Genomic DNA, 19198 nt, shown 5'->3' with positions numbered 1-19198 from the left:
CAACAGGCTTTCTTTGCAGGGCCACAGGCATGATCTTTAATTACCATTTGTCTCAAAGAAATACTTTCTGCAGCAATAGCTGTTGATTTTGCTTACCAGAAAATTATACTGCTGCCCATTTAGCAATAATTTACAGTTATTTTTCCTGTCTTGAAAATTTTCTGTATTATCTCACTGAATGGATGGTGAACTAAAATCCTTTCTTTTTCACAGGTGACTTTTTTTTTTTTTTTTTTAATAAATGAAATACTAAGTTTGAAAGGATAATTTAACAAGTTAAAAAATAATACTCTGTGGCACGAACAAGCTGCAACCTCCCTGAACTGCATTGTCTAGACACTACTTTCCATTTTCAATAAGAAATACTAACTGTAATGAAGACAAGGTTAGTTAGGGGTATCTACCAGTAACAATTTCATAGAAGAAAAAAGAACAGAAGCCATCAGAACCCATGGGAAGCTCTACCTGCCTTTGACTAGAGGCCTTGCTCAATACAGTTTAAATGCCTTAATTTCAAGATCGTGTGACCGTCCTTGCAAGATATTTGCCAGTCTTCCTGTTCTCTAGGCTTTCGTATTATGAGACAGGCAACTGACCACAAAATATGTTAGCATTTTTGGAATATAGTATGCCTGCCAGCCTTTAAGGATAGTCTAATTGAGAGGAGCTGTTCACGGGAATATAGAATTACAAAACTTGGTCCACTTTGTCTGATGCAGTGTTTCTTGCTTTAGTAATGACATCATCTCTGATCCTAATTCCAACATTGACATCTCCTGCTATCCCATTAATATTTAGTTTTTCCTCTACTTGTCCATTCTTTCAAACAACAGATTTCACTTTGCTATAAATTTATCAAGCTAATCAGACAGAGACCTGTTGCAATACACAATCATCATCTTCTGGTTTTCACCAGAAATTGAGATAATAATTTAGCAGGACTACAAAGCTAATAAAATGTATGGAAACCAGTATTTTTGGCATTATGTTCACTTTGAAACTACCACTTAGCAAAAAAATATGAAAAAAAATGCAGATAGGTAACATTCAGTGCATTTTTAACTGGAAAGCATTGTCATACCATATTCAAAACAGAAACTTCCTTCCAGAATGGGCTACATCTGCTGAGCACAACCAACACTTACACAGCAATGCCATGGGTCATATCAACACCGTTAAATAAAAAAAGATAGTCACCAAAGACTTGCTAATTAAGTAGACAGAATTACATGAATCTTTTTTAAGTGATGCGATGGATATAGCAATAAGAAAAGAAACAGTGTTTGAAGAAGTAATGAAGATAAAGTAAAACTTACCCACTAACAATGGTAAGACTTTCAGAAAAACTAGGCTTAGCCATTTCAGGAAAGAATAGAATAAAGACATTCCATTTTTTTTCCCCATCAATTCAAAGAGTAAATAATACTCCCTAGGATCTTAAATTGGAATATCGTGGAACATGAAACTTGACTTTTTTGAGTGACTTTGAAGATATTTATGGTGACCTGTCTTGAGTCCTTAAGCTGAGAGAACTTTCTGTTTATGTGTGTTTGCATACCTATGCTCCAATGTCTACTCCATTCAGTGTATCTTACTTCCCCAAACACGTAATCTAAGATCACTTACTTAGTACTTCAATTTTTGTTTTAAGCATCCATTTAGTTTAACTTCTAAATACCCCCGCAAACAGAAGTGCTAAAACAAACACTTCTGTCCTCCTACATATTAGAGCTGCTCAAAATTATGAGAAAATATTATTAGCTATCTATTAATAAAAAGAGTGGCTGTAAAGATTCAGGAAGATGGAGGAACAAAAAAAGATAAACAACACAAGAAATGTTGCCACAGCAAACAAAGAAAAGAGATACGAAACAAAGTGGATCAAGAAGAAATAAGGAATAAAAATAAAAGCAGTTACTAGCCATTAAAAACGAATATTAATAACTACCGCTTACTCAATGGAAACATGAAATATTGAACTAACTTTTCAAAAAACATTCTGTAAAATACATCCATAAATGTCCAGTAAACTACAGTAATAAAATAAAAAGTTACACAGTCTGCTCACAACAAGTCTGTAGTTTGATCAAAACAGAAAGTATGACAGTAATATTACAGTTAGGTTGGTATCCTTACAATGATAAACAACATATGCAAACCACTGGAGAAAAGGAATATAATTTTAAATGCAAAAGCTGCATCATATTATCAAAAAGCAAGAGAAGTAAGCATTATACATATAAAGCCTCATTTAGAATTCAGTGTTTTATGGAACAGAATCTGAGAGAGTATACATGCAAAGTAGTTGGCACTAGAAGTAACTCACAGAAGAAACAAAATTTCCCTGTAAGAAATATCTATCTTTATTAACGTTGGCCATTCTTTTAAATGAGGTTAGGAGGAAATGTTAAGAAAATTTTGCAAGCAGTAATTTACTGTATTAGGATTTATGAGAGGAGGAAAATCTATAGGTTATATAAATTATATATTTATATATATTCATACATATGGGTGACAAGTTAATTGCACAGTTACTGTGAAATAATGCACGCTATTTTATGGTAATAAAGCAGTAAATCTATTGGAAACAATGGAACTGTAATTATATGGTAAGCTGTGTTAACGATACCACTTTAATATCCTGATGACTGTGAATTTAACTTGTGTCAGCATTGCATGTACCGTAAAGTGATATACTGCATTTCTTTCCGTCATATAATAATAAAGCAACTTAATTATGTATTTCTAAGGTTACAAATAGTTCTAGTATTCTAGTTAGATATTCTATATCACAAGTTAGATATTAACAGATTAAATATCAAGGGAAAAATCCTGGCCTCACTGAATTCAACAGGAATTTTCAGTGGGACCAAGATAGCTTTTGTCACATCTTCCTCACTGCATTTGCATTGACACACCTCCGTTCAGGTTGGTGTTGTATGTGTCCCAGATCCTCCTGACAGTCCTGTAACATGGGCTGGAGTTCTTCCTGGGGAGAAGGGGTGAGAGTGGCAGTTGACTGATGACTATAGGAGACTGCGGCTGGAGAGGAAGCTGCTCCTCGGACAGGTGGAGTAGGACCTCGCTCATCTTCTTCCTCTTCCTCTAGCTCATCTTGCTGCAGATACATCCTTGCAGGTGGGACTGGACATGGAATTTCTTGGTCATAGCTAAAATTATTTTTTTAAGAAAATAAGGACTTATATTTTTACTGTGTAATTAGCATATTTGATACATGTATAAATAGCTCAGGGAAAAAAAATATTTATTATATGCACTCTTGAAAACAGCTTAGTGAAGATGTACTGACTGGATGCACACCACTGTCATTAAGTCTCTTTAAATAGTCTACAGCCAGTTGATGAGCAGCATCAGAATGGTACCAAAGGAATGTCTCAATGCCAGCTTGCAGAACAAGTTATTGTTCAATTAACTAACAATTAAAAGTAGAAATGGACGATGTGTTCAACTTTCTTACCTTTCATCCACTGAAAGACTGTAATCTTCACTATTGCTATGGGGAGGTGGATGTGCTGGAGGGGGTGGAAGAAGATCTGCCCAGTTCATGCCAGCTTGCTTGGGAGCCTTTGGAGTCCGAGCACCCTTCTTGTGCCCTTGACTCCCTGTGAATAAAAAGTAGTACGTATTTGTAATGCTTTTAAATAACTGCTAACCACCGTGCTTTGAAAAATAAAATACCCATAGTCCCATGTTCTCTTGAATCTTCTAGGAATTTTCTGTTGTGATGAGTTGGAATAAACTGGTATTCTTTTTACATCAATTTGTTATTGTACGTTCTTTGTAGAACTGCTCAATGTTCTTAAGTAGTTGAACTTAACTAGAAAATTTACATAGCATGGAAAAAAACACACAGAATACAAGAGTAGAATTGTTAATAAATAGTCAAAATGTGATAAAACCATAACATAATTTTACAAGCAGTGTAATTAAGAATGAGCTTCCCACTTCTATTAATTACATTATAGATTATCATCTAAAACAAATGAGCTGTAGACATATTTTCAAAAGTGCTTTTATATTATTTAATTGCTGGAATCTAAAATACAATATGATACAGATATGATCTATTAAAGTTCCACTGTTGCATTAAGTCACTGAATATATGTAATTTGTACTTGTCCACTGAAACGTTTTAGGCACAATGAAATTACCAGTTTTAGTCTAAATGGCAGGTGCAGTTGAAAATAATTGCTGGCAGAACTAAAATAACAAAGATCGATGAAGTACAGCTCAAATGTTTTCACCTACTATTACTGGGAAATTGGGAAATTATAGCTTATAATAGAACAATGCAGCTTTAACAATTCCAATAACTTTGTATAAGAACAATTATTTAGGTGGTCTTGAATCTTAACTTTGGACACAGTTATGATCAGGAGGGATTCTACCATTGTTCCTTTGTATACATTTTTTTCCTTCTTTGTTACTGTTACTTTGTTAATTGCAGATAAAGGCACCTTATTTATAAATATATTTTCTTGTTTTTCTCTGCAACTGACACATGGTTTTATACCATCATAGTTAAACCTAGACACAAGATTAAGTATGTTTCAGTGAGATTTAGGAAGCTTGTTATTCTCACTTCTCCTGCCTCAGTTTTTCTATTCTTACAGACAGTAGTTCTGCCTATTGTCCCACATTAGCTGTCAGATATCAGTATATCAGTATATTTTTGCTATGCACAATTATTTTTCTGGTGTATCAGTTTGTCAAGCAAGACCCTTAAGCATCCCAAGGCGACCATCATCTGCGTTCTCTTCCCTAAGCACCGTGACATATACTAAGTTCAGCACAATTAATTTATTACTCTGGTCACCTTGCCTCGTTCCCGCTGGAGTCTGTGGTATAGGACTATAAATTTTTAGCATTAGAATAACCATAATAGGTGTCAGCATGGAGAATATCACCTTCTCTTTTTTAATATGTATGGGCTCACACACTGAAATGTTTCATTCTGAATTTCAGATCTTAAAGCCATGGAGGGGACTCAGCACTGCATTGTTGTGTTGTAGACCTAGGTAAAAGGCTGATTCCCACAGGAACACCATGAACAGATGGGAGAATTAGGAGCCATGCTCACTCATCTCACCTCAGCCATTGAGAATTCCACTCATCCACAGGCACAACCTCAGTCATAATAGGTTAAGACAGAGTGGAGGTTAGGATTAAGGCAACAAGGTTATCAAAGGAGACAGAAGTATAGAAAGTGAAAAAGGAAAGCCCTAGCCTTCATTAGCAGAACTCCACCAAGTCTGTGACTGTGATCATAGCTCAGCCTATCATCAGCTCAATAGAGATAAACATAAGCTAAGCACCAGACTTACAGTAAAGTCCCAGATCAAGCCTATGCATGGTTCTGATTTGCCTCTGAAAATCTCCTGCACTTCTAAATATAGAAGCTGAAACTTAGCAGTTAATGCCAATATAAGAAGCAATTAAACCATATTCCATTGCTCCAGAGCACAATTTCAGTTCCCTGGTCAACGTTCCCCAGTACAAAAATCTAAGTTTCATTTCAAGATTTCTACAAAGGACTTATAAGTATTTTGCATAGCAGATGCTTAGGAGAAACAAAATTTAATTTGAATTATTTACTATCTACATTTGAATGATGTACAAGAGTATTTTGATATATACTGACTGAAATCTCTAAAAACAGTTGTTCACATAAATGTTGTTTTAAAGTTTATGGGATTGGTTAAAAAATCTTTGGGTATCTTGAGACTGTTCTGGGCATAAAATTCTCTTGAGTGCACAGAGCTAACAGATGGAAAAGGAGTCAGTACAGCATAAAGAAGTCAACAGTTATCACATAAATTAAAATAATTTTCATGACTTTTCTATCTGGAGATCATAGCATTAGGCAGTAGGGTATGAGCATTAGGAGATCCAAATTTAACCTGATTTCATGGCTTTGACAGTTTTCAGTGATCAATTAATGTACATTTAGATGGCATTAAGCAATCATGGGAATGGAACAAAAATACAGGCACCTACTGAACCAGTTTTCACACTGTTTAACGTCCCTGCACTACGTAATTTTCCTGTGTCTCATCCTTTCTTTAAGTTCAGTAACATGTGCTAACAATGGCTAGAACGTCCAAACACCATAACATTTGGAAAACATTTTAGATACTCACCAGATGTGCTACTGCCTCTATCTGAGCTGTTGTAGGATCCACCTGTATTCTGGTCATATGACTGGTTGTATGGAATTGTTGGAGCAATGCTGTCATTTACTCGGTAATCTGAAAGTTTAATAGTATAGTTAATGCTATCCTTTAGAAACAGATCTACTTTTATATATCTGCTTCACAACACAAAGCAGTTTTCCTGAAAATACTGAAAAAAAAAAAAAAGTTTTTTTTTTGAAAGGAAAATCATTCTATAATGACAATTTATTTTTATTTTGTCTCTGTAATTTTAAGGAAAATCAGTAGCTCTATAACAAATATGAAGTAAAATGAAATCCTATGCACGGGATAGTGGCAATGCCTCTGCGACGATTAAGTCTCAGTGTATATATAGATCTATGTGGGCATTTTACATATGAATAGACCGTCACCTTGATTGATTTTACATAGTCTCGGCTTAATTGAAGCATACAAGGCAGCCAGTGGACTACGATAGCTACTTTTTGCCTTCCAAAGGTGACAAACCCACAGAGGAGTCAGTCCTGTACTACAAGGGCTGAATGGTTTGCTGGAACAACAGCGCAGCTCCACTGAATTTGGTTTACAACAGAGCAGGTCTTCATTCAATGTCTACTACTTGTAGGAAGATTTCTGTTTATATTGGCTCATGTAAATGCTAGCAATGCACGGGATCTTTTTTGCCAATGGCTATTACAGTATCTGCATTCTCCAGTTCTAAAGCACTTGCTACACATATTACTTCTAAATCGAGATTTGGCAACCAGATCCCCAAAACTTTTTCAGAAGTAAAATGCTCATCTGAGAAAACAGTACTTTCATGCCAGAAAGTATTTATAATTTACAGAGAACATAAAGGAGCTGAGTTACTCTTCATATGGCAAATAAAACTGCGTCATAAACAGAACCATTGGACATAAAGTAGCAACGATGAAGCATAGCATTTAACTCATCAAAATGGTTATTTCCCATCACAAAAGCTATAGGTATAATTGTCAGCAAGATGGTTTTGTCTTAGGAAATGAGAAATCCGAGATCAGAATATTGACTCATAAAATGGCAAAAGAAAACAAAAATAAACAAAACTAAGAATCCAGTCCCCATCTGCTGCAGAAATGTTTGTGATAATGTAAGCATGGGAAAAAAGAGCAAAATGATGAATTCCACACCAGAGTGTATTCTGTAATAGTTTCTCAGCCTAGCTGCATTCCATAGACCATGCTGAAGCTCTACATACTGCATATGTTTACACAGAGGATAAACAGTAAATCAACACTCTGAAATATGTATATATGACTGTCAGCAGACAATGCTTTAAGGGGGCCTTCCACACTACAATATGCTAGAGAATATGCAGCTGTAATATACACAGTTTGAAAGATGCAGTATCTTCCAGGGAATAAAACCAAAACATGCTTTAATTCTGAAACAGATATGTAGTACACAGTTCATGAAAGAAAACATAATTACAAAAAAATAAAATAATAATATAAAAAAATACAGCTTCCACCCTCTAGTAAAGAGCCACAAAAATTGAATTTTCTTTTGAAATGTTTACATGAAGGGAAGGTGCCACATTTTATTTCAACCTTTGAACTCTATGAGCATATAGGTCCGGTAGAGGAATCAACATTCCTGTAATGAAGCACATCTTTTTACTGCGTAACTTATCACTATGCGACCACTTGAGTTACAACAATCCATGCAAGAAGTTCAAAGTTAGAATGAGTCCAGTTCCTAGGGATACTGTTTTGCAAATCAGGTTATTAAAAGAGGTTGCATGGTAGCCCGGAGGGCCAGCAAGAAATCACATACCTATTTCTTCCAACTCCCACATGCCCTCAAGGCCACAAAGGTACATTCTGATGTTTCACGTTAACACTAAAATCAATTTATTTTTAGCTTCTGGATCCACAGACTTCAGTCAGTGTAACAGAGGAATTTAGTTTCCAAAATTATGTGCAGTAGCATTGCCTCTGAATATGTGAATGGAAGGCTTGCTAAGAATAAGTCTAAAATGAATTGTATAGCTCCATTTCTGTCCCCAGTGTACAATACAATACAATTTTACAGAGTTTGATATGCAAAATTTCATTCATTTACATGAACATGTAGATTTAATTAGTCTCCATCCACGACTGGGAAGAGTAGGTTGACCTATTTAAAATTTAAGGTAGAGTATAATGTAACTACCATGCATATGGCTTATGAATAAAATATCTGGCCTCTGCCTTAACCAATCCCTTCACTACTATTAAATTTAACTTAATCTCAAATCCATAGGAAATATGTTTTATACATTTTTTTTTCTAAAGATACAACTTCTTATTTGTTATTATAAATTCAATATCTCAAGGTTATTGTGGTGCTAATTAACTTCCTGACACTGTTAGCTGACAATTTCTAAACCTAAAGAGGAAGGCATCTAAAAGCACCACAGAAGTCTGTAACTGCTGAACCTGAAAGCTTTAGACTCCCAGCACCAGAAGGTCAAAACTCCTCTGATGCCTAAAGAGGAGAAACAAGCTAAAAACTCTTCACCTTTGTTTAATTTGTTTTGCTCCATAATGTTGTACTGTATGGGTGCAACCTCTTGCTTTTGCTGAACAGAGGGTTTCCAGTGTTTCTCATTCGTATCCCCGCTGCCATTGTTAACATTATTGCTGATATTTGACTGGATGAGTTGAGTGGTGGCATAAGGAGTGGGCTGCCCAGGTTGGCTGACAAATCTTCCATCCTTTAGATTTGGACTATTGAAGGTTTTCATCTCATTGATTTTGTTGCTTAGGTCCACGTCACCATATACAGTTGACTCAGGCAACATCAGGTTTGTCTGCTTGTTGTCCAGCTGATTGTTGTAATTTGCTATACAATCGGCTAACCACAGAGGAAAGAAAAAAGAAAAGGTCATTCTGTTCGCTTACACTATACTTTCAATGAAATCCCCTTTAAATTTTTTTCAGTGCAAAATGATACGGTTCACAACCACGAGCTATATTTATAGAATATAATTTACCTAATAAGTTATTGCTTACAGTATTAAGTCTCTTTTGTTTCACTGTAAATTGAGATCTACTGAATTGATGACTTACCTTGTTTATTTTTCCTTTTTTTTCCTTTAGCATTGTGTTGCTTTTTTTTGTTTTTTTTTTCCCCCTCCTACGTTGGCCATATTGACAGTATGGGCATCCAGTGAATCATTGTGATAATTTTCATTTAAAGGAAAGATCAACCCAAATCTTATAGTGGAAATAACGAGATGGCCATTTTGCATCAACACGGAATAAACAGAATTTAGACTCTTGTTATCAGTATAAGAAACTGGCAATACAACAGATTTTTATAAAACAGACTGGAAAATGATTACATGTTAACAGAATTAAAGAGAAACAGTACAGTGTTAAGGGTAACTCAGTACCCAGCAGCAAAACTTTATTTTATCATTATTTCCTTGTACAGAACTGTATTTTGGTTTAAAACAAAAAGGCAGGAAAACACTCTGGATTGTTGCTAATTGCTCTGAATACTTCAGAGTAATACCATAGCGATGCCACTGCCCTGGTGTGCTAAACGTAGACATCATAGATAGCATGAATTCACTCTTCTAATAGTTATTGCATCATTAGATCAGTACTTATCACAATCATACATTAACCAGATGTGCACTGATGATGAGGTCACTACTGTGTGAATCAATGTGTTAACCTTTGCAGCTTCTCTATCTTCTGTGACAGTAGTTCAGCATTTTTTTTTTTTTTTCCTTTCTTTAACCAGTCTTTTAGAAGAATACTGAATGGAGTAATGCAGTCTGTGGACAGGCATTAAGAAGGTTGAGTGAAAACAGCATTCCATGATCATTAAACAAGAATTATCATTTGCCAGCTGATTAATGCATCAATAATTATGTAACCATCACCAGGAATATACTTTTCCTCTTTGAAAATATGTAGCATTTATGTTAACAAGTTTGAATCAAAACTTTAAGTCCATTACCTGTGAAGGCTGCATTTAATTTACTAGAAAGGTTGCCAAGTAAAAATAAGTACAGAAATTTGACTATTGTACTACATGAAATAACTTCTAAATACAAAGGACATTCAATTTCAAAAATATTTCCTAACACATACATTTTTCTTGAGAAATATTTTCTGAAAGAAGGAGGAACAAAATAATACTTGAGGAAGAAAATCAGTGATCCCCACTTACAGTGATTAAGGAACAGTATCAGAACATGCCACATACAATTTATTCATTGCACACTGCATACCCCTCAGCTTGTATTTTTGAAGGTTTTACTGTTTGAGATGTTTTTCTTTCTTACATGAGGTGTTATTTATTTATTGTCTCACAGTATTTACCTTCATGATTCTTACTTCTTAAATGTCTTCATTTCTGATTTTTCTCTCACCTACTGAGACCACACAAGTCTTTTCTCCTTTCCAAGGGCACTATATTATATTGGGCAATTATATCCAATATATTCTTAATTCCCAATAGTTTATGCATTGGTATCTTATCCTTGTAGAATCACTGGTGACATATATTCTCATCTCCTTCCATTTTCAACTGCATCTGATTTTTTGCATAGGGCAATATAATCTATACAATATATGCAGAAGAGACTTTTTAATATAAATATAATAGAATTCCTCATACAAAGTACTTAAACAGAGCTGGCCCTCCTATATAACAGAAGATTTATCCTGTTAGACATTTTTGTAGCATTTACCCTTAGAACAACATGTTCCCATTCTGTTAAGTTAGAAGACATTACTATACCACTGGGAACATCTTGTCTGACCCCTAAGCTTACAAGCTCTACTTCAAAGGAAGGAAACACTTTGCAACACAATCAAGCTTAATACTAAAGCTAAATCAAGAGAGAATCTGCTGCTATAACTGTTGTTATAACAGTTTGCAAGTCTTAGAAATGTGCATTGTCTTCCTTTACTGTATTAAGTTTCAGTTACTCAAATCTTGCTACAAGAGAAGAACAGAATAAAACAGAATTGAATAGAACAGAAAAGAACAGCCCAGCTGGAAGGAACTATCAAAAACTATTGAGTCTAACTGCCTGACTACTTAATTCAAGGCAAGACAAAAGTTAAAGCATGATATTGAGGGCATTGTCCAAATGCCTCTTGAACACTGACAGGCATGGGGCATCAACCACTTCTCTAGGAAGCCTGTTACAGAGTTTGACTAACCTCATGGTACAGAAATGTTTCCCCTTGCGCAGCCCAAGCCTACTCTGATGCAGCCCTGTGCTGTTCCCATCCTGTTATCAGCTCCCAGGAGAAGCTTTCAGCACTGTCCTATGCCTCCCCTCCTCGCAGAGCAACAGGGAGCAGTGAGGTGACCTCTTGGCCTTTTCTTCTCTAGACTAGATAGCCCAAGGGTCCTCAGTCCCTCCTCGCAGAACATGCCTTCAGCCTTGTTACTGGCTTTGTTGCCCTTCTTTGGACACTTTCAAGGAGCTTAACATTCTTTTTATATGGTAGAGCCCAGAACTGCACACAGTAGTCAAGGTGAAGCTGTACCAATGCTAAATGTAGCAAGGAACCTCCTCTTTTGACAAGCTGCCTGTGCTGTGTTTAATGCATCCCATAATGTGGTTTGCCCTTATAGCTGCCAGTGCACACTGCTGGCTCATGTCTCTATCAGAAATCTTTTTACATAGCTATTTGTGGGCATAATATCCTCGGGCAGAAAAAAACACAAATCCCTAATGCTAAAATCTCTCACCTTCCGCTGAAGCACCTGGCACTGGTCACTGTCAGACAGGATACAGCAGGAGACGAATTACCCCTATCACATTATGACTGGTTTCACATTAATTATGCTGGAAGTAAAGCTATTTTGCACTTATGCAACTTCACTATAGGCAATCACACTTCTTTTCAGAAATGCTAGGAAATGTTCCTAGCAAAAATTAGCTACAGACGCTGGCAGAGTGTAGGCAATATGGAAAAGATACATTTTCATTCCTCACCAGTTACACTTAATTGTGTTAAAACAAAAGGAGTGTCAGGTCTTTGTAAAACAAATTCTGTAACAAATAGCACATCCAGATAGATTTCTCTTATTGTCTTCCTACTGCACTCACAAAGTTTTCCTTAAGACTACTCTGAATTCTGCCCAAGCTCCTGGGATTTAGCACTTAACCTAGCATTTCACAATTGCTTTTAGATAGTGAAGTTAACTTATTTTTATTCGCACATCCTAAATGGAAAATCAACTATCCACTTTTGTACAGAATGGAATCCCAAAGGAGGTTCTTAATGTGCCAAAGAGTGTCTGGCAAGTACTGTAGTGATGTTTATTTCTTTCTTCCCATCATGCCCAAAACAAGTTGAAAATGTCACCAGTACCATTTTGGTACTTGTCCTTCTCCATCCAAGTAACAAAGATGTACAAAATAAAATGAAGTTGTCTTATGTTTGTCAGATGTGAAAACGTACATGTTCAGTGCAACTTTTGGTGATATGGAACACTGCAAAGGCTCCTTCAGTTTTTGACACAACTGGCTGGGGACCGAAAGGGATGGAAAAATGGGGATTCAAAAATGGACAGAAAGCACAATCATGACATAGCGGAATGAAACTACATTAAATGCGAACATACTGGAAGTTAAAAAGAAAAGTAGATTTGTTCTCGTGTATTTTAATATATACCATGTAAAGAAAGTTCCTTAGCAAAGTAGAAACATGTCTAACCTGGTCGACTGTATGTCGTAAGGTTGCCATCACTGTTTCCATTGCCAGAGGTGCAGCAGTTGATGGAGCAGTCATTGTGGTTGTTCCCTGTGTTAGGCCAAGTATCTGCTAGCCAGGGCTGTGTGGCTGGTTCACTGATGTTTAGGAGTCCTGGCCTTTAGAAACAAAGTTTGGTCACTTCAAAAACTAAACAAAGACATTTTCAAGCTGAAATTATATCCTTCACAGAAATGTCACGTTTCATAGAATTACAGAATGGCTTAGGTTGGAAGGGACCTCAAAGATCATTTATTTCCAACTCCCCTCCTGTGGGCAGGGCTGCCCCTCGCCAGCTCAGGCTGCCCAGGGCCCCACCCAACCTGGTCATGAACACCTCCCACAACTTCTCTGGGCAGCCTTTGCCAGTGTGCCTCACTGCCCTCTGAGTTTAAGAGCTTGAGCACTGGGAAACACAGCTCAATTCTTTGGTATATTCTGAAGTGCTGAACTGCACTTACATGTCTGTGTGCACCCTTTAAATGTCTGTAACACTTTGGGTTTTTTTTTGTTGTTGTTTGTTTGTTTGTTTGTTTTGGGTGGGGGGAGGGAGTTGGAGGGAAGAATTGCATTTTTCTTCATATTCTTTCTCCTTATTTCTTAAAGAAAACAAGGTAAAAAAAGGGGGGATTGGTAATCAAAACAAGTACAAACCTCAAACATGGAAGTAAGATAGATATGGAGAAATAAGATTCACTTGCAAAAAATTTTGCAAGTGAATAGTCACAAATTTTTGGTAATTTATGAAGACAGGTACTAATCACTATCAGGTACTACTATTGTTGTGGATCATATGGAACCACTGGAAATAATACAGAAGCTGGTCTCCACAATACTAGATGTGATATTCTTAAAAAATAAAAAGTTGACCTCTGAAATGGCAAGTTGAGAATACAAACTGCATGTGGTTTGTTATGGGGGATATAGTCTGCTAATGCTGCAGGCTTAAGTCACAGTCTCAGAATGACATTTAAAACATCTATACATCCATATGTGAATATATTTCTTCACAGCATATGTCACCTGACAATTTAACATGGGAGGTGATGAGGCATGACTTACTGTCAAGCTAACAAACCAGCAAGTACACATGCATTAGACAAGTATTTTTTGTAAATCTGAAATAAATGTACAGCTATGTTGTCCCATGAACAGTCCAGCCAATTTGGAATTACCCGCCTTTATTTTTTTTCCCTAATCCTTATAGTGAAAATATATCTCAAGGCATTTGGAGAAGATAAAGCCTTCCAGAATGTTCCAGCACTTCCAAGGCCTGTGCATTGAGTTTTTGTATAGAGAGCAATAGTTCTTTGCTGATAAAATTTGCTTTGTATTTAAGCAAGTTGTCCTGTAAGAAGTGTGTTGTGTGGCTGGAGCCGTTTAGGTGGAATTGTGAACCCAAGATTTTTGCATTGCAGCTACCGTGGCCTGGTACAAGATAGGAGATCATCTTTTCCAAAGATCTTTAACCTTTTCAGTGAATTACTTGAATCTTTGAATCTAGGTTTAGGTCTGGGGTGGGGTGGAACAAGCAAGCAGCTGTGCGGGTGCCTGGATGCTGGCTGGAGTCAATCCACTCTAATTACCATTACTTGAATTCTGTTTGGAAGGGGGATTGCTACAGAAGGGGGTATTTTTTCAGCATCATGCAAAGCATGCATTATTTTGAAATAGTTGAATGTGATATTTTGAATTCTTAATACTGCTTTAACATGCTTGTATAACTGCGCTTGGCTAAAATGCTAAACCTTTCCAAAACATTGTGAATATAATGTGGGGAAGTGAAAGCACTGAATATGAAATTAACAGTAAAGATTTTTGTATGCAAAGATATTTTATATAGCAGAATTGTGTTTTATATTCTACTAAATACTGTACAACATCAGATGCTCTGTAAATGCCATGTACTCGAATGAACAAAAGAAGTAAAGATGTTAGCACCTTGAACCAATTACACTGCTAGACTGCGGCACTGATCCTTAGAACAAGGACAGTAAAAACCAGTGCTGCTTCTTCAGCAGTTCCAAAATGACTGCACACGATGCAGACACTTCTGGGTTCATTTCTGTCCTCTGCATCTATGTGACTGTGCTTTGTCTACCTCATGCTATGGGAAGAGCTGAAAGCACAGTGGCACAAAGAGCACAAAAGGCTGTTAACTGTGTATCTTTCTGAACAACCTTGTCAGGGAAAGATGGTTCGTATCTGCTCTCTCTTATTTTCTCACTATCCTGGGGTGAAGGCAGCAACCCAGTGATTTACAGGTTTATCCATTCAAACATTGCAGGGTAACTGTTCTAGAGGTTTTCCTCCTTGGTTTTATGGCTACAGCAACACAGCAGCATGCAGTTCAGGACACAGAGATCTGCAGTTGCTCTTTATGTGCCAGGTTCAGTAACAGCAGCACATTACTCTGTATAGCATCCTAGCATACTGGGAATGCTTAATTTTATGCCTAATCTTTACCATTACCGAATTTTTGTATGGTCCTGCAAATTAGGAATAACAAGATACCACTTGTGAAACAGGAATTGATATAAGAATTTATCACCCAGCTGTTCTCTGAGATTTTAATGTTTATTCCAATACCATGCCAAATCCTTAACTCAAATGCTTACAAAAGGGTATGCATGGAAAATGCCACAGAAAAAAAAAGAAAATAGAAAAAAAATTGTGCTAATAAAGTGACCCTATTCTGACATGATTTTTTTTTTCTTTTTGATAAAACTGTTTGTGTCCTGAAACATAAATGACTGTTTTGTCCATTGCCATTCATTAATAATATAATAACATAAAGCCAGTAAATATATCTTAGTTAAGTCTTAAATCTGGAATAGACTTGGTTCTCAAAGCAGGGGGCTTTAAATTAAAAATCTACCTGTTTCCCTCTCTTTCAGTGCACATTTCTTGAAAGTGATGCTTTAATGGTTTTGCATTGATTGCAAGACTTTTTTCTTAACAAGTCACCTTACAAGCAACTTGTGTCTTCAGAAAAAAATTCCAATAATTTTTTTTATCTTTGCTGTGTTTGCGAACCATCTATATTTCTTAATCTTCATAAATGCCACGACTTAATTACTTCTGCTCCCTCAATCAGCTACTACCATCAGACCTCTATTTTGAAGTTAAAGTGCACCCTCTGCTGCTCATTTTTTTGAGGTGCAGCTTTTATAGGTTAACAAAGCAACTCAGCTAAAAATACCCATGACCCATTCTTCGGAAATCAACCTAGAAACTCAAACCACTTCTTTCTAAGCAGAAAAAAATATATGGTCCAAGTGTATACATTAATATTATACATTAAAATGCATTTTTTCAAGTTGCTGTTATGCCACCACTTACAAGGACAACTGTACTCCCACCATCTTTAAAGCTTGTCGTACACAATTTACAGCTTTAAAAATAAAACATGTAATTACCTGCCTCCACTGCTTACGGCATCTCCTCCTCTCTGATAGGTTACTGCAATATTTAAAGATAAAAAATGAAATAATTTAAAAAGCAGAAAAGATTCCTTAGACAGTAGTTTTAAATCTGCTTTTGTTTCATTTCAGCTATGACAGTAAATGTTCAGTGTTTATACATTAATTCAGAGTCTCATCCTGAAAGTCACTCTTTCTAATGAAAGTTTATACATAATACTTCTGTTTCTTGATAATTGCTACTCTTAGCTCCATCAAAGTTTCATATTTCAGTTCTGTTCAGAAAAACACAAACAAACACACGTATTGCTTAAGAAAGCAGGAAGCCATACATCAGGTCAAACTTAACAAAGCTCTGCTGACTTCAGAGGAGTTACTTTGTGGAATAATTTAGGTCATATATTTATTTCATGAATGAGTAAATGTTAAAGCTTTGCTCTACCTTATTCTCTTGGTAAGATTAAAGAGGTAGCATGATTTTATAACATACTTTACTTCCAATGTAAACAATGGCTTGTTACAGCTGAATCTACTACAAAAACATATGCTTTTTCTGAATGCTTTTGCACTTTACTCCTGGAACAAACTTACTCTAAAAGTCCACAGAAGCTTTGAATTTTACAACATCTTACAATTGGATTTAATAATGATAGTTTTTAATCTAAACCTTTACATGTATAAATCTTGTTAAAAAATCACTGGCAGAAAGACTGCTTCCTAAATTAGTAGGAATGGCTTTTGCTACTTCATAAGCACTACACACTGACTAAGTGCATGTACACATGCTTTTATTTTTTTGGCAAGGACTGCATATCCTTCACAGGAAGTGTCATGGTTAAGAAGTTATTATAAGTAATGCACACAGAAGAATCAGTGCTATATGTTTTGCAGGTTTGCAGTGGACTAGGCAAAGGGTTAAGGAGACTGCCTCCTTGCAAATGTTCATGGATTCTACATTTCCCATCTAGGAACGTGTTGAAGAAAAGCAGCCAAATTCTGCTCTTTAGAAGAACTCCAAACTGGGAGTCTGCAAGAGAGAGATAAATGCTGGCAGTGATTACAATAACGGGATTAAAATGTAGGATGCTTTCTACAGGTAAATCTTACTGTAGGTAATGCTAAAGAAGAGGGTCTGGTACCATTTAAAGTCAATAGGATGCATGACTAGAATCACAGATTGAAAAGGGATTTTTTTTCCCCTTAAATGTTTTATATAGTTCATGTTTTTCCAATTTCTTTAAAAATCTCAGTGTTATTTATTTTGCAGCTCTGACATATCTTATGGAGCTGTGGTATATTTTCCTTTAATGTTAAGAACCCAACTGAGAAAATGCATATTAGCTAGCCTACCAACCTCTGCAGAATTTCAGTAGCATGCTACAATTGTGACTGCAATAGAAGCTGTTAAGCCAATTAAAGTAACAGCAAAATAATAATTTGAATTAGTCTCCACTGTGGATCTCAAAGGAATTCAGAAACATTAGGGGCCTCTCTGACTCATGCTGAACAGTAAGCAAATCCACTGAACATAATAGGATGACTTTTGAAACAGGATACTGTTCAGTGTGATTAAAAGCATGTGGATAAGAATCTAACCAATTACCGCTAGGTCTATGTCAAGGAATGCAGAGAGACATGAGTTTGCTTCAGCTGCAGTCCAACCTGGAGGGATGCGACACAGCTCCAATGGCCAAATAAGCACAGCAATTTTGAGCTAATATTTTGAGCTAGATATTTTTGGCTGATTTTGCAGAAGAGAAATCAAGTGACTTTTACCCTCCCCAGATATACACAGGCCTCTTGTGAAAAGAAGGGAGTTAGAACAAAGGAGGAAGATATGACCTGCCTATTCACTCAGCTTGTAGCTAAAAGGAATGTATGTACTACAGCGGTAGGTAGTGAATGTGTTGAACTGTATCCACTGCAGAGGAGAACCTGCCAACCTCTCGGACTGTGAGACTGACTGAAGGTCCCACCTACAGAACAGAAAGGCTCTCCCCCACTGACTATGGTGGTCTATGGCACAATGTCATGGACATATTTCATACATTTTTAAGCAAAAAGAAAAAGATGGTGATTTTAAACCCACCCCAAATTTGGGTGCGGCTTTGAATATGTATAACAGGAATACTGCTTTTATAATTTTGTAGCACAAACATGGTTTAAGGCAACAAGCAAGGAAATTTAACTGATAATTCGCTTTGATTTTCTGTATCTTTTAAAACAGGCAACTCCAAGGATACTGATTTAATGCAGATTTAGAGGAAAGACAATAGGAAAGTATTTCACCAAATATAATCCCATTGGTTCCCTTACAACTCAGCACCTGGGCTCTGCAAAGTCATTTCTCCTCCATCAGAAATGCCTTCTACATCACTAGATGCAGGAGGCCACACTACTTCATTGCAATGCAAGAAGAGTGAGCTCAGGTTGTACAGACTGACAGGAGCATGCTACAAAATGGTGTGCTTGCATCACATGGTATATGACAAAATGGTACACAAAAATTGAATAAAAGTGTCAGCTACAAAGCAAGTATAGACTACTTAGAGAATAACAAGATTATTTAGAAAATAACATAGTGATACCTGTCATTAATGCAATTATTTAAAAAATTTCCGAACAGCTGGGCTGGTTATGTCAGAAAAGGAGAAACAGTACCATGAACACATGCTGAAGTAACAAAGAAGGGGGGAAAAGTGCAAATATATACCTGTTGGTGTGAAGGTAAAAGACGGGACTGAAAAATCAAAACAAAATACAAACTGGTTATTAAGCTGAAGAAAGAAAGGGAAACATACCACATTAGTATAAATCTAGCAGACAGCTGAACACAAAACAAATGCAAATA

At 36.3% G+C, this 19198-nt stretch overlaps 1 protein-coding gene across 7 annotated transcripts in view; it reads right to left on the bottom strand.

Moving 5' to 3' along the window:
• The window catches only part of ROBO1 (roundabout guidance receptor 1), a 707723-nt gene that overhangs the window by 14939 nt on the left and 673586 nt on the right, over positions 1-19198 (bottom strand). For all 7 annotated transcript variants that reach the window (XM_046904542.1, XM_046904541.1, XM_040653484.2 and 4 more), the window contains 7 exons: positions 19061-19087; positions 16345-16387; positions 12890-13044; positions 8715-9050; positions 6162-6269; positions 3479-3623; positions 2919-3170 (listed from right to left, as the gene is read on the bottom strand). In XM_046904542.1, coding sequence (XP_046760498.1) covers positions 2919-3170; positions 3479-3623; positions 6162-6269; positions 8715-9050; positions 12890-13044; positions 16345-16387; positions 19061-19087 — 1066 coding nt within the window. The remainder of the gene's footprint in view (positions 1-2918; positions 3171-3478; positions 3624-6161; positions 6270-8714; positions 9051-12889; positions 13045-16344; positions 16388-19060; positions 19088-19198) is intronic.

Source organism: Gallus gallus, chromosome 1, assembly GCF_016699485.2.
Source record: "Gallus gallus isolate bGalGal1 chromosome 1, bGalGal1.mat.broiler.GRCg7b, whole genome shotgun sequence".
NCBI classification, from domain to species: domain Eukaryota; kingdom Metazoa; phylum Chordata; class Aves; order Galliformes; family Phasianidae; genus Gallus; species Gallus gallus.
Note: the sequence above shows the minus strand (reverse complement) of the source record. Positions and strands in the feature narration are given on the sequence as shown.